Raw genomic sequence first — 16550 nt, 5'->3', positions numbered from 1 at the left:
GTGCTGAAGCATGAAGCAAGCCCCCTACCTTACACCTTACACAAAAATCCTCTCAACATGGATTAAAGATCTAAATCTACAGCCCGACACCATCAAATTAATAGAAAACATCGGAGAAACCCTGCAAGATATAGGCACAGGAAAGACTTCTTGGAAAAGACCCTGGAGGCACAGGCAGTCAAAGCCAAAATTAACAATCGGAATTACATCAAATTGAGAAGTTTCTGTACTGCAAAAGAAGCAGCCAGGAAAGTGAAGAGGCAACCAACAGAATGGGGAAAAAATTGCAAACTATGCAGCCGATAAAGGATTAATAACCAGAATCTACAAAGAGATCAAAAAACTCCACAACAACAAAACAAACAACCCACTTAAGAGATGGGCAAAGGACCTCAATAGATATTTTTCAAAAGAGGAAATCCAAATGGCCAACAGACACATGACAAAATGATCAGGATCGCTAGCAATCAGGGAAATGCAAATCAAAACCACAATGAGGTTTCACCTCACCCTGGTTAGAATGGCTTACATACAGGAAATTCACTAATCTTTTTTTCTTCATTTTTTTCATTTCGGCATCCTTCACAATTTTTCCTTGCTCAGTTGATTGCATCTATACCCTTCTAGGTAATCTAACAAAAACTCTGAATTCATTTTTAATTTATCTTTTTCCTCATACTTACATCTAACCTCTCAGAAAGTCCTTTTGGCTCAACCTTCAGATTTTATGGAAGATCTGACCACCTGTCACCACTTCTACCTAACTAATGAATCAAGCTACCGATAAATTGTCCTGGATTCATTTTTAAGATCTACTTAACTTGAAAGGCAGAGTGACAGAGAGGGGAAGAGAGAGAGAGAGAGAGAGAGAGAGAGAGAGAGAGAGAGAGAGAGATCCTCCATCTACTTGTTAACTACCCAAATGGCTGCAAAAGTTGGGCATAGGCCAGGCCGAAGCTAGGAGCTAAGAACTCCATGCAGATCTCCCAGGTGAGTGGCAGGAGCCCAAGTACTTGGATCATCTTCTGCTGCACTCAGGCACATTAGCAGGGGATTGCATCAGAGGTGGAGCAAAAGAAGTTATAAATTCGAAAAGACAGGGCATACACTGAGGCGGGGGTTAGGGAGCTGGAGTTAAGGAGATATTGCCATAATTGAATTTTGATAACCAGAAGCAGGAGGAAGGCCACTGGAATGCTACTAGAGAAGTGAGATGACAATTCTGTGATGTGGCTGGATAAGAGAGAATTGTTAAAGACAGTAAGAGTGATTTCTGTTTCACTTCTGCTTTCTAAATGTTATATGAGTGCATGTCATTGAAGAAATCTAATTTGCATTTGCTCATAAGGTAATTGAGGAAATGAAGATTTAACTTTTCATTGTCACTGACCCAAAAGAATATGGAATGAAAATTGAAAACACCAATCAATCATACCAGCCACAGTTCATTTCTTTGGTTACTTAACACCCATGTATACCCTCTTACCCACAGCTGAACTTCTTAGTAGCAACTTCGACAATGAAAATGTACTCACATTCAACATACTGCAATCACCACTCCTACAAATAAATGAACAAAAATGAAATGTACCTGGAAATTCTAGCAAACATAGCTGGAACCTAGCTCTGTCTCTACCTTCCCTAGCATCTTTCTAAGTTGACAGTAGATGTTAACTTCATGTCTGCTCATAACCAAAAGTTTTCTACCATACAATATGTGTACATGTCAATTAGTACTGAAAGAATGATAAATCTGACTAAAAAGAAGACTGTGTGATACAGAAGTTAAGTATCAGTCATTGGGGTGGTAAGCAATGTGGCCCATTGTTTAAGACACCATTTGGAATGCTTGCAATTGGCTAGATTTAAGATCTCATTCTGGAGGCTGGCATTGTGGCATAATAGGTTAAGCTACTGCCTACAATGCTGACACCCATATGGACATCAGTTGGAGTCCTGCTTGCTCCACTTCTGATCCAGTGTCCTGCTAATGCACTTGGGAAAGCAGCGGAAGATGGCTTAAGTTCTTGGGCCTCTGCCACCCACGTGGGAGACCCAGAGGAAGCTCCTGGCTTCTGGCTTCTGGCTTCAGTCTGAACCAGCCCTGGCCATTATAGCCATTTGGGGAGTGAACCGACAGATGGAAGAACTCTCTTTGTCTGTTATCTCTCTCTCTCTCTCTCTCTCTCTCTCTCTCTCTCTCTCTCTCCCTCTCTCTCTCTCTCTCTAACTCTGCCTTTCAAATAAATAAAATAAATATTTTAAAAAAGGAAAAGACCTCCTTCTACTTCCCACAGAGCTTGCTCTAAGGTGCACCCTGGGAGGCAGCATTTTGATGGCTCAGTTTCTTGGTTCCCTGCTACTCACATGGGAGACACAGCTGGAGTTCTAGGCTCCTGGCTTTGGTCTCACCCAGCCTGGGCTGCTTCATGCATTTGAAGAGTGTACCAGCAGATGGAAGGCCCCTGTCTTTCTGTCTCTCATCTTTCAAAAAATAATTTTTAATAAATAAAACTTTAAAGTCATTGGGGGAAGGTTTCTTAAAGGAGGTAGAATTCTAGCTGGACTTTGAAACCAGGATAGAATTTGAATAGGTGAGGATGAAGAGAAAAAAATGTGTACAGCAGAAGAAAATGTACCCCAAGGTATGGAATGTAGGAATAAACATATAGAGAGCAAGAGAAGGAGCCCACCAAGAGGGTCTCTCTTAGGAGGTAGGTGGATGAAAATGAAATAAATGTGTTATGAATTTGCATATTCTTGTCCTTATATTTATTTATTTGAAAGACAGATTTACAGAGAGAGAGGGAGAGAGAAGGAGAGTGAGGGAGAGAGAGAGAGATCTTCTATCTGCTGGTTTACTCCCCAAATGCCCTCAATGGCCAGGGCTAGGCCAGACCAAAGCCAGGAGCCGGGAACTCCATCTGGGTCTCCCTCATGAGTGGCAGGGGCCCAAGGACCTGAGCCATCTTCTGCTGCTGTCCCAGGATCATTAGCAGGGAGTTAGATAAGAAGCGGAGCAGCCCGGACTTGAACCAGCACCATATGGGATGCTGGTGTGACAGGTGGCTGCTAAACCCACAGGGCCATAACACTGGCCCTACAAATTTGCATATTCTCAGTAGATGCTAGGACAACTATTTCAGAGTACATTTTCATTATTTGTTTCAATTATTTTGGGGAGCTTACAGGTACAAAGATCAATTATTATTATTTGTTTTTAAAATAATCTCATTGGCCCGTATTTGTGTGTGTTTATTTTTGAACAATGCTATAAACACCTGTGAATACCCTCCCAATGCAGAGTCTGGAACATTGATGATAACTTCTTTAATTCTGTGGTCCTCTTCCATCCCACACCCCTCCCTCCCACACCTGAAGTTTCCACTATCCTGAATGTGGTTTGATCCTTTTCTTGTTTTCTTATTTTCCTCTTTTAAAATACAGTTTGTCACTTCCTAAAAAGTATAGTTTCCTTTTATTTGCTTTCATCTTCATCAACTAGTTATCATTTTGCATGCAATCTTCTGAGAACCTCATTATTTTTCTTGATTTTACATTGATAGAATTTATCCATATCTTTGCATGTAGCTCTAATTCATTTGTTTAAATTACTCTGTAATTCTGTGCATGTACTCAACTTAGGTATCTAGTTTCTTATTAATAATTATGTGCTAAAGTGAACAATGAACATACTGCTTGTTGCAATATAGATCTAGGGTGTAGATTCAAGACTTCTGGCTAGACCTATAACCTTGGAATAGAATTACTGGATCATAAGACACACGAAAGTTCCACTTTACATGACAATATCAAATTGTTTTCCAAAGTGGATGTACCAGTTTATACGTCCACCAAAAATGCAGACTAGGTACGGTTGAGCTAGTGCTATCAGTATTGATATTATCAAACTTCTCAACATTTGCCATGTGAATGGATATAAAATACCATCTCATTGTCTTTATTTGTATTTTGTTAGTGAGGTTGGAAATCTTTTCATGTTTTTATTGGGAAAAGTATTTTCTTTCCTGTAATATTGCTGTTCATGTGCTTTGTTCATTTTCTGTTATCCATTTTATACTATTTGTCAGTGTTCTCTATATGTGCCCTATACTACTGCTTTATTGGTCCTTTATGTTGCAAAGATCTTTCCCCAGCTTAAAAATCATCATTTCATATTCTTTCAGTGAGTGGCAAGGGGAAGTTCATCATTTTAAAGTAGTCACATTTTTGGACCTTTTTCTTTCAGAAAAAGAAATGCTAATTGTTTTTGTTTCAGAAGCCCATCTCTATTTCAAGATCACAGATCAATTGTAGTCAAACAACATCTAGTAAAAGATATTTTTAAGTGTGTGCTTGAAATTTAAGTTTGATCCACCTGGATGGAACCGTGCATGGCTAAAAGGTCAGCATAACACTGTCCTTTAATCCTCCTGATGACACTTGTCACGGGCTTCGTTACTTCCATGGTGTAAATGATAAAATGAAGGTCTGGAAATGGGAAGAAACTCCCCTAGGCATGCACAGCCGGTAAGCAGCAATTCCTGTCGTGGAATAGGTGGTGACGTTTTGCTTTGTGTCATGTCTGCTTGTGCCCATCATACCATAGGAAGGGTATATATAGAAGTAGGCCAATATGGAAGTAGCAGCTCAGAGATTTACAACATAGACATCTTATTTTTAAGAAGTTATATATCTCTGGGGCCAGCACTGTGGCACAGCAGGGTTAGGCCACTGCCTTCAATGTAGGCATCCTATATGACAGCTGCTCCATTTTCTATCCAGTTCCCTGCTAATGTGCCTGGGAAAGCAGCAGAGGATGGCTTGGGTCCCTGCCATCCAACTGGGAAATCACTTAGAGTTCCAGGCTCCTCGACCTTGCCCAATGCAGCTATTTGGGGAGTGAACCAGGGAATGGAAGCTCACTTTTTCTCTCTTTCTTTGTAACTGTTTTCAAATAAATTAATCTCTTAAAAAAGTTATCTCTCTCCAAAAGCGTGTTTCTCCTCTGATCACATGATATTTTCAAGCTTTGGTGAAAAGTTAACTTGCTTAAGAAATCCATGAAATATTGTTGTGTTCATGCTAATTGGACTCCCATTGTTATCTCAAACAGGGCCAAGAGGGGTACCACAAACTGGTATAGAATTGTGCCCTTGTTATTCTATATCTGTCTTAAGGAAAGGTTTCCAACTGCAAGCTGCTTGTGCCCATTTGTTTTCAGTTTCTACAACTCTTTAAAATTCTGAGGTTGAAGGGCTGGCACTGTGGCAAGTAGGCTAATTCTCCTCCTGCGGTGCCAGCATCCTATATGGATGCCGGTTCTAGTCCCAGCTGCTCCTCTTCTAATACAGCTGTCTGCAATAGCCTGAGAAAGTAGAAGAAACCTGCACCTGCCTGGGAGACCAGGAGGAAGCTCCTGGCTTCTGGCTTCGGATCGGCCCAGCTCTGATGGTTGGCGACCATGTGTGGAGTGAAACAGTGGATGGAAGAACTATCTGTCTCTCCCTCTCACTATAACTCTCTCTCAAATATAAATTAAATCTTTAAAAAAATTCTGAGATTGAATTGATTATAGACCCCACACTCATATGTTCCCACCACATGTATCTTTTTTTTTTTTTAATTGACAGATAGAGTTTGACAGTGAGAGAGAGAGACAGAGAGAAAGGTCTTCCTTTCGTTAGTTCACCCTCCAAATGGCCACCACGGTTGGAACTATGCCGATCCGAAGCCAGGAACCAGGTGCTTCTTCCTGGTCTCCCATACAGGTGCAGGAGCCCAAGCACTTGGGCCATCCTCCACTGCCTTCCTGAGACACAGCAGAAAATTGGACTGGAAGAGGAGCAACCAGGACTAGAACCCGGCGCCCATGTGGGGTGCCAGCACCGCAGGCGGAGGATTAACCAAGTGAGCCATGGCGCAGGCCCCGACATGTATCTTTAGCAGCATTTTTCTATTTGGTGTCTGCTCTTGCATTATTTTCCCCAAAGGCATTATTTCCTATTTGATGTAATTACTTCAATTAATAATCCTAATGAGAGCCAATGAGCTATTCCCACTGTATTCCTGTGTATTTACTTACACAGGAGCTAAAACTTTGATGAAGATGAAGAAACTGAGCAATTATAACAAGCATCCTTGAAACTATAAACACAATTGCATCTGATTTCCTTTTATACATGTAAACCACATGTAGACATTTTCCCCCCAGAAAATAATTTTAACCCTAGAACTTTTTAAATAACTTTAGGAACTCATGTCAACAAAATGAAGATTATCTTTATCTGGCTACAATTGTCTAAGATTGTATTTGTATTTAAATGAATGCTTTGTTGTATGCTGAGCAACCCTTGAAACGACTTGAGTTGTCCCTAAATATACAGCTGTAACTTTTCGATCAATAGAGAAGATTAATAGCTTGCTTGAGAACCCTGTCCTGAAGCACCAGGCTGTTGTACTAATTTTTAAAAATTCTGTTTCTTCTCAGGGATTCAGCCCGATCATATTCTCAGTGTTTCCCGTAGCCTCAACAGCACGGCGTTGTGAGCTACACCAATCCTCAGAAAGCCCTCTCTGGAGATGACTGAGGCTTTCATCCCCCACAGCTTCATCTCTGGCAGCATGACTGCTTCAACACATTGCAGGGTGTATGAGCGGCGGATGAGAGGGCCAAGGAGTCCTCAGGACAGCTCACCGGGGACAGGAATCTTGCCACCCCTTTGACTCTGAACAACAGCTATGACAGCATTCCCTGTGACAATATTCCATTAGACATTGCAATTTCTGTAAGTTTATGAAGTGAGCACTTGCATACAAATAGCTCAATCAAACTCATTTCAAAGTAGAATTCAATAAATGTATTTGGACTAAGGACATGGACTCAAGGTTTTCTGGGTCCTCCCTCTCTTTCTTTCCTCCCTCACTTTAAAGTTTTCTTTTTCTAAAACTCTACTCAAATTTATTTAAAATCTATTTTGGGGGCAAAAAGAGCCAAAGTTGTCTTACAGTAATTAATTGAAATACATCATTCCATGAAAATAACCCAATATTTTGCAACTTCTTTTTAGCAACGTTTTAGGATACATAACCAAAATTTTTAGGAAAAAAAAAGAGAGTCTGAAAAATTATCACCTTTCTTTCTTTGATATCTTAAATTATGCCCTATTATGAGATAATAATTTCCATTATCATTTTTATGTTATCCATTTGCCACATCCCACACTTACAGGATATTTTTACTCCTAGGTCTTGATGATTCTGTTACAAGTTAAAGAGAACACTCAGCCTGGGTGGACAGTAAATTGTGGAATGACCAACACCTAGGACTCTTGACTGGTAACTTCTTTCCATTTTGTCTCCTTTCTCCCCACCGCATCCATCCACCACACAAAACAAAAGAAAAAACAGGGCTTACGGATTTAATTACCTGGATAATTGCTATAATTTTATTAAATATTATGAGATAAATGTAGAGGTGAAAAATCAGCTAGTGGTGACAGTGTAGTTGTATGTATTTAATAGTCAGACTGTTGCAGTTACACAAACAAAAGTATGTACAGACAAACAAATACAATGAGCTAATGATACAGGACCAATTCCTGCATTTCCATTTGTTTTTTAGAAACAGGGTACCCCTGGACCACACAGACAGTGCACAAAGTCCGGCAGCCACAGAAAGGTTGATTTTTGAAAATTATCATTTTGACTTTTCAAGATTCAGTAGCAGAATCCTTACTTACAATTTCCTCAGAATAATCTTGTAAATCTGTATTTGTTAGGACGCAAGCCAGAATGAGAACATTTCAAGTCTAACTCAATTTGCAAATTGGCATATAATATGTTTTTTTCTTGTTTCTGTTAGAAAGCATATGAAAAATAATTTATCCATTTCTTACTTTAAACTCAAAGCCACCAAATAAATATTTTAATGCATTTGCCTTTATGTAAATATATCTGTAATTTCAAAACTTGCAAGTACCAATAATAAAAGGCTGTATAATAAATTGCTGTCATGCATATAAATATCGCATTAATTGTCCATTCCTCTATGCATTAATTCTTACAGTCTAATCTCTTTGTGGTGTCTACAACATATTTTGTGTATAAGTCTGAATATTATTGAGCAAAGTAAAAATATACACATGCTAGGTAATTATCTCTAAAATGAAAATGTTTTAAGTCCTTCAGCAAAGAATACAGCAAAATACATCTAATTCACCAAATAGAATATACTAAGGAGATGATCCAAAACCTCCCTCCAAAGCAGATTTTAGTATTCTGCGTTTCTTTTATATTATAATATCAAATTTTATATAGTGCCTTTAACTATTAATTCATGAAAGAAGTAAATTAATAACAATAAAATACTATTAAGAAATCATCTGCTTAGTGGTTCTTAAAGTATTGATATTAATGGAGTTACAAATCCAAACTGTCAGAGCACATGCCAAGAATGTGTGGATATGTATGCAAATTTTAATATCATCCATCAGTTTCTGTGATTGATCACCAGAGATATTTAAATCAACCTACACATTCCAATCTTGTGAGAAAAAAATGTTCTCAATGCACAGCTTTGTACAAGCAGACCCAGTGGAGGTTCTGGCAGTTGAGCAGATGGTACCAGAAAGGGGGGGGGAAAGACTCCTTTAAGTATGTCCACAAGTTGAACAAAACCCTGTAAATGAAGCCCAGAAGTTCCTATCACTTGCCTTTAGTGAGACCCAAAATAACTACAGTGGATCTATAAGTCTCGGCCAGCCCTGCTGCTCAGGCACCATTAAAAGGAAATTTGGAGTTCTGCCGGGAAAATTCACTTGTCTATACACCATTAGCACCTCATCGTGGTATGTTACTCCAGGACTCCCTGGCATACCCCAATCTCACGTCCAGCGCTGGGTAAAGCAGATACCACCGCCTCCTAAAATCCTGCTGTCCGACAATGGTCTGATATTTTCCTTGTGTGAAAGTTGGATTCTAAAATTAGGGGTGGGAGAAGGGGGATAAAAAGAAGGTCTTTAAGTTTCCAAGATGTTGTTCAAAATATCAGGAAATCCAGAAAGTTGAAACATTGGAGTCAAGCTGCCCAGGTCCACCCTCTTGTCCCTTGTCTCCCCTACTTAAATGTTGGGGCTTTGAGTTTGGCATCTCCAGATGCCAGGGCTGGGTCGGGTTCCCCAGCCTTACTCCATCGCTCACAATGCGGTGCTGTAAGAAGGAGCCATCCCTGCGAGACTGACTACAATTTATGTTGACATTTGATTTTTTAAATTATCTGTTTATTTTTGTACCACCTGCTTGGCTCAGCCTAACAACCCCGGCGACCTGGCCCCCACCTGCTACTGGTGTGAGTCGGTGGTACTCAGCTAAAGAAAGTACTTTCTGAGAACTTTCTCGGTGTGATCAATTAATTTTTAAGACTATTCCTTGGTAGCACAGGACAGAACCTATTTAGAAGTATTTAGGTTTTCTATTTTCTTCTTCCTCTGTGGGTTTAAAGGTGAACCCACCAGGCAGCCTCCCATCTGTCGGTCTCGGTCAAAGTTTCTGGCGGTCAAGTTTGTGGCTAGGCGAGCAAGGGGAGCCACTGGCCTTTGCAGATAGTCAATGCAGTCTCCCGGCAGGTCAGCTGCGGCGACATTAGCGTCTGGACTCTGGCGGGGGTGAGGGGTGGGGGTGGGGGCTCGCTCCTGAGCCAAAATCGCCGCAGCCTCAGGCAGAGCCGGCAGCTGCTGAAGACGAGCTCCGTAGCTGGAGCAGCGGAGCGGTGGGCATCGGACGCCGAGCGACACGCACTGGGCATTGGGTAAGAGACTGTCCCGGGCGATGGCGGAGCACAGGGCAGTGTCGGGCAAAGCGTACATCTCTGGAGCTCGCTGTGCCCCGGAGCCCCAGCTGCCCAGCCTGGGGTTGCCGAATCAGGCCGTGCGCCCCGGGCGCACGGGGTCCGCTGGGCACCTCTTCCTACCCAGTGCCTGCACCTAATCCTTTTTTGCAGCGCACCAAGTCTGAGAAACTCCCAGAGCCAAGGCAGGCTTGGCGGGAAGCAGCTCGCCCGCCTGGGGACTCACCTGTTGCCAGACAATGACCCCAGCCTCTGCGCCGCAGCCCTTCCAAGATGCCAGGGCGCTGGGTGCGGCCCGAGGGAGCGCAGTTCGAGGCAGGGTCGCCGGCTCCAGCTGCGCTCCTGTCTGGCCCTCCTGCAGGGCGCCCGGCCAGGGCCAAGGTCAGCGCGCGTCCCGGACTGAGGCCCTTTTGGGCTGCTGCAGCTTTGGCCCAAAGGCTGCTCCCTCATTCTCTCCTCCCCGCCCCTGCACGGGTGGGCGATGGCAGAGACAGCCCTCTTGAGGAAATTGGCGGTTCGCCCTCCTGGCTCCCCCCTGTTCCTTCTCGGGTTCAGGTTGCTTATCAAGAAGGGGGCTGACCTGGTGTCTCCTGTGAACCAACGGAATCCAAAAAGACCCAAGCCAGGCAAGACGCTCCGGGCGCCTCCGGCGGTTGGGCCCTGGCTGGTAGCGACCCATTTTATGGCGAGCAAAGTTGTGGCAATTTTACTCACCTTCTTATAACTCATCCCTTGAACGCATGGGGAATGGGGAAACCAGTCCCCAGGAGAGCCTGGGACTCCTAACAGTCCTCCCTGAAAGTGTTTCTCAATTGTGGCCCTAGACAGCCCTAGGACAACCTGTGCTCCCACTGCGACCCTTTGGGAAAGCAGAGTGCGACCGGGGAGCCCAGAGGGCGCCGCCAGCGGAAGTGAGACCGAGTGGATCCCGGCCTGGACAAGGAGGGGCTTCCATTTCAGACACCTCTGTGTCACTGGCGCTAAAAACCCTTGAGGGGGAAGGGTCCTGGGCTGTTCCGATAAAGATCCCGGCCTCTTCCAGACCCAGGGGAGTCTCAATCCTAGCGGAAGGCGGCGCGCCTAAGTGCCCCTCGGTGCCGAAAGGCAGTGATGAAGAAGGGGCTTCCAGCTGGAACCCCCCCAAAACCCTGGCCCCTTTCTTCCCCGACCGGCCAGGCGAGTGTTCCGCTCATATTTCGAGGACTGGTCCCTCCTCCCCTTTTCTCCTTTGCTATTTTCTCGACTAACTTGCAGCAGACTTTTAAACTTTATTTCACGTTGTGTCCCGAGATAATCTGAGCTCTTAAAAAAAAATCTACTCTAACTACACTTTGCTACTTCTGGAAATCACAACTCCAGGGCAGCAGTTTCAGTCTGGGCTTGGGGAAGACAGATGTGGACTCCCAAGTGTTGGGGTGGGGGGTTGCTGGGGAGCAGCGTGGGGTAGCGGCCTGTGCTGGGGCCAGGGCTCGGTTTCCCGGTGGAGCGCTCCCGGGGCGGGGCGGGGGGGGGGGGCAATTGCCTCTGCTACGGAGCAGCAGACGGCAGTGACTCCATCCGCTCCCCCTAAGCTGCGTTCCATCACTGGGCATTGCAGACAATCTGGGGCCCTTTTTCATAAGCGGCCTGGGAGCTGTCCCTATCTTAGCTAAACTCTGCGGTGCTGGTGAATTAAGGACCATTACTTTGCGTGGATATTGGCGGTGCGTTTGGACATCACTCTCTCCACATCCAATAGAGTCACTCGGATTCTTCGCTTGAAGAAACTTTTCCATCCATCAAGCTGGATGCTCCAGAAGAGATCGTGTCAGGTCTTCAAGAGCATGAGCGCCCTGGCCGTGACGAGGGACTGTAGGCCGTTTTCTGGCTTTTACACGAAAGCAAAGTTCGGCGCGAACAAAGCGTCCGTTCCAATGCCGCTTCTCCGGAGGCGGCCGGGTACCGCCGAGGGCTGCTTTGCCGGTGTGACTGTGCTTCCACGCGGCACAACCCCGCGGAGCGCACCAGCTCCGGGCCTGGACACACAGCGGCTTTCTGTTGGCCATTGGAGTTGTGGCAGCTGGGAAGCGGGACCCCTTTTGCGCGCGCTCGCCCTGACTCCGCGGCGCAGAGGCCCCTGACTTCCTAAGATTCCCGGGTCGGTTGGGTTTCGCACTTTTCACCGAGAAATTGCCCTAACCCAGCATCTATCTCGGGTTTCTCCATCCCGAAGCTTGGGGGCGTCCAGATTCTCCCAGAGCTCTCCCCGGGTTCGCTCCCTTCCGGGCATCTCTGCCTTCCCGCCCATCACACTGCTTAGCTAAAGTCTGGGTCTACGAAGACATTGCAAGGAGGCAGAAAGATCTGCGCACGCCTCCACGCTCGTCGCGAAGGTCCTCAACTCCAGGCCTCCTCTTGGTCCCAGAAACGTGTCCGAGCTGGCGCGCAGTGCCAACTCTCGGGGCTCTCCGTGGCCTTTCCTTTCCTTGTCCAGCTATCTGCGCGCGCGCACACACACACACACACCCCAACTAGTTTCTTACTGATCCTGAGCTCCCCCTTCCCCAGGTCCGCCTGTGCGTGGCGGCCCCAGCCGGTGCGGGCCCGATTGGTGCTGAGCCGCAGATGCTCCCGGCCAGAGGCAGCACAGCCGAGGTCGGGGCGGGGACTGTGCCACCACCTTCCCCAAGCGCCCGGGGGCTGCCCAGCTTTCTCAGGCTGCGGTAACCTTTCCAATCCCGGACTCGCTCCCTGCCGCCTCGACTCCTTTTCCTCCCTCTCTCCTTCCCAAGATTTTTGGTTGTTGTTTTGTTTTTGTTTTTGTTTGGTCCCATTAGGATTTTCTTCTTCAATTCTAAGGTCAAAGACGAGTTAATTGGGCCAAATGGAAATCCTTTTCAGTGATTTACTTTTTTTTAGAAGGAAAGAGAAGGCCTGGGTAATAGCTCACTCCCACAATAGTATCCGGAGCCAACCAAATCACCAAATGTGGATATCCCGCAGAAGCTACAGAAGGGCCCCGCGGAACGGGATGAACAGAACGTCCGTGTTTCGCAGGGAGCCCGAATGCAGGAAAACCCCAGGCGGCGAGTGTCGCCCCGCGCTCTTCCTCCTGCCCCAGCCCCCGCTGCTCCGACCTGCCCTCCGCCCGCACTCTGCTCCTCTGCCCTGGCCGCCGGGGCCTCTCTCTGCCCGCGTTACCCTCCACGTGGAAGCGACTGGCAAAGGAAGGAGAGAGGCTGAGTCCTTTCTCAGCGCCTGAGGAACCTCGGATCCCCGCTTCCTTGGGTTCTTTCTGGGCGATTTGGTTAGGGAAATTGGGAAGGAGGCTGGGGTGGGAGAAAGTTTCAAAAAAAAAAAAAAAAAAAATCAGGAGGGCGTGAGCTGGAGCGGTGAGCGTGTCAATCAGAGGGTTTTGTGCCTGGAGGCTCCTAGCGGTTCGGAGCAGAGGTGTCCCCGGGCGGCCGCACAATGAATATGAATAGGAATCCTTGCTAAGTGGGACTGCAAAGCGCACCGCCCTGAATGATGGCACGTCATCCTAACCAGCCCAGGATAGATAGGAGGGCTCCTTTTGTCTCTTTTCTCCGCCGCAGCTCTATAAAAGCCCCTCTTTTTCAGCGTGAGGTTAGTTAAGGCACCGACTCGCTGTCCAGCAAACAGCCCGAGCCTAGGGAGAGAGGGTGTGGGGGAGGGAGACAGGCGGGGAAGGCACTGCCTCCGCTTTTCTTCTCCTGTCTTGCAGCTAAGAAGTGGGCTCTGCACGTTTTTTTTTTTTCTTTTAATTCAAGATTTTTCTTTAATTTCCCGCGTTAAGCCTCACCCCCCCGCCAACGGTAGGGCCGCATCCCCTGTAATAAAATGAATTCTGATTCGAGCTCTGTCTCCAGCAGAGCTTCGTCTCCGGACATGGATGAGATGTACCTGCGGGACCACCACCACCGCCACCACCACCACCAGGAGAGCCGTCTCAACTCGGTCTCGTCCACGCAGGGCGATCTGGTGCAGAAAATGCCAGGGGAGAGCCTGTCGCGGGCCGGCGCCAAGGCCGCGGGAGAGAGCAGCAAGTACAAAATCAAGAAGCAGCTGTCGGAGCAGGACCTACAGCAGTTGCGGCTGAAGATCAACGGTCGCGAGCGCAAGCGGATGCACGACCTGAACCTAGCCATGGACGGGCTGCGCGAGGTCATGCCCTATGCGCACGGGCCCTCGGTGCGCAAGCTCTCCAAGATTGCCACGCTCCTGCTGGCCAGAAACTACATCCTCATGCTCACCAGCTCCCTGGAGGAGATGAAGAGGCTGGTGGGCGAGATCTACGGCGGCCACCACTCGGCCTTCCACTGCGGGACCGTGGGCCACTCGGCTGGCCACCCGGCGCACGCAGCCAACGCCGTGCACCCGGTGCACCCCATCCTGGGCGGCGCGCTCTCTTCCGGCAACGCCTCGTCCCCGCTGTCCGCCGCCTCGCTGCCCGCCATCAGCACCATTCGGCCTCCCCACTCCCTGCTCAAGGCGCCCTCCACGCCGCCCGCGCTGCAGCTGGGCAGCGGCTTCCAGCACTGGGCCGGGCTGCCCTGCCCCTGCACCATCTGCCAGATGCCGCCGCCGCCGCACCTGTCCGCCTTGTCCACCGCCAACATGGCCCGGCTGTCCGCCGAGTCCAAGGACTTGCTCAAGTGAGCGGCGGCCCGGCCCGGCCCGGCTGCCGAGCAGGAGGGAAGAGCGGCGGGGAGCGGCCGCGCTGCGGGGCCGGGAGAGTGGAGGGAGGCTGGGCGCTCGGCCGGTGCAAGGGTGGGCGAGGGGCCCCGCGGCCCCCACGCGGTCTGGGAGAATCTCAGACCCCACTTGGCCCCCAGGGGGCGGGAGAGGAAAGACCGAAACCAAACTACAGTTTCTAGATGGGAGCGCAGGGTGGGGAACTGGAACCAGACGTCGTGTGTTTCGCGTGCATGCTGCTTCCCCCGTACCGCGCCCGTGTTTCCACTCCATGTATGCTGTTGTCTAACTGCGTTCGCTGTGTACAGAAGGGATCCGTTCGGTTGAGACTGAAACTTGCCTAGTAACTTTGGGGTTGGCGTTCTCTGGCTCTTCTTGGGGAAAGACCACCATTCCTTTCGTGGGAAGCAAATGCAAATACTTCCTGCAGATGAATGCAATGATGATTGTCTCTGTCCTCGCCATAGTCTAGACAATGAGGAGAGAGAGAAAAAGAGAGAGAGAGAGAAGAGAGAGAGAAAGAGAGAAGAGAGAAAGGGCCCCAAGTTTTGAATCTCAACTCCGGTCCAGGGCATGACACCTCCTCCGTGGGTTTTCCTTTCGATGCAGCTTAGATCAAAAGAATGCATGCCGGCTTCTCAATGAATCTTGTCTAAACATGTTGTGCAGGCCGTGGTGCCGTTTTCCTTGTAACAAGGATTTATTAGTGAATTCTCCCAAGTACTCCATGTATCTGTCCGTGGTTTATGACATGGAAAGGGGGCAGAGTGCAGAGACCCACACTCACGCACAGGCGCTACTCTCCCCTCCCCCCATCTGCAGCCCCTCTCAGCTCCATTCCAAACATCCCGGGGCTGTTCCAGGCGCCCCATTCCCACCCCCACGCCGCAACCGCAAAGGCTTGGGCTCCCTCCAGTAGCTTGCCTCCCCCCTCCCCACCTTGCTCGGTTCTGCATGCGGGGTCAGCTCTCTCTAGCATCAGCTTTGAACATGTATCATGGTTTGGGAAGGGGTACCGTTTTCATTTTCCTGAACATTTGCTTGAAATATTTTGTTAGGGCCTCAAAGACGATACCTGTCTTTATTTTTTATATATTCTTGATAACTATGATATATTTATTAATAACCAGTGTTTCTGGATAAGATTTCAAATAAAAAAGAACTTTTAAATCCCAACTTTGCCTTTGCCTAACATCTTAAAAGAAGGGGGTGGGGAGTGGAATAGGAAACATATGAGCCCAGGAGAGTGCATCCTGGTGTGATAGAGGGATCTGGAAGGTGGGCAGGTGCAACAATCTTTCTCTGATCCAGTACAGACAAAGAAGGTGGATTAATTGGTGCTAATGACTGGGCCCAAATGTCCTTCAAGTGGGACATTGTCCATGTTCTGGTCTTATGCTCTTTGGGTACCTTATTTCTCTGCAGTTATCAGATCCTCGTAAATTCAGCAACTGAGATAAAAAAAAAATCTGGAAACTCAAAGGGGTAGGCAATGAGAGGCAGAGGGTTGCGTATGCTGGCTGTGTTGGCAACAGATGAAAATGAAGCAGTAAGTTAACTTCTTTTCACTTTAAGTTGAGCTTCTGGTCTCTTTTCCCTCCTCCCTCCATGTGAAAATCCAGTGTGTATTTTTCAGGCCAACAAAGGGTGGTGCTAGGAAATAATCAAATACTCCACCCGCCTGCCCCTCAGCAGCCTGTCCACCCTGCAGCGAGAGGGAAAGCCGCTTTGCTTTGTAAGGTGAGCTCTGGGGTGAAGCAAGGGACAGCCCAGGTCTTAGAGTCTTGCAGATTTACAGCGGGAATTCTTTCTCTCTTAGAACATTGCTAGTTAGATTCATCAACAGCATCCACCACCTTTTGCATAAATGCTGGCTAACATCGGGGTGATTTTAATCAGTTAATTTTCTCCCTCACCATCCCCCCAACACTTGCAAAAACTTCATCTAAACAAGAGTAATTCAGAAAGAGAGTTTTAACGAAGAGGAGAAATGCAGTTCTAGGGATGC

General features: G+C 47.3%; 1 protein-coding gene across 1 annotated transcript; it reads left to right on the top strand.

Moving 5' to 3' along the window:
* Positions 1–13687: 13687 nt before the first annotated feature.
* OLIG3 (oligodendrocyte transcription factor 3) lies at positions 13688–14506 on the top strand. The gene has a single exon (XM_062187740.1). It carries the CDS (start codon positions 13688–13690, stop codon positions 14504–14506), a length of 819 nt encoding a protein of 272 aa, XP_062043724.1.
* The last annotated feature ends 2044 nt before the right edge of the window (positions 14507–16550 follow it).

Source organism: Lepus europaeus, chromosome 3 (assembly GCF_033115175.1).
Source record: "Lepus europaeus isolate LE1 chromosome 3, mLepTim1.pri, whole genome shotgun sequence".
Taxonomy (NCBI): domain Eukaryota; kingdom Metazoa; phylum Chordata; class Mammalia; order Lagomorpha; family Leporidae; genus Lepus; species Lepus europaeus.
The sequence above is the reverse complement of the archived record's forward strand: the minus strand, read 5'-3'. Positions and strand labels throughout refer to the sequence as shown.

Bases quoted from the DNA above. Each gene is read 5' to 3' on its own strand.
- OLIG3 (XM_062187740.1), top strand. From the start codon at position 13,688: ATGAATTCTGATTCGAGCTCTGTCTCCAGCAGAGCTTCGTCTCCGGAC.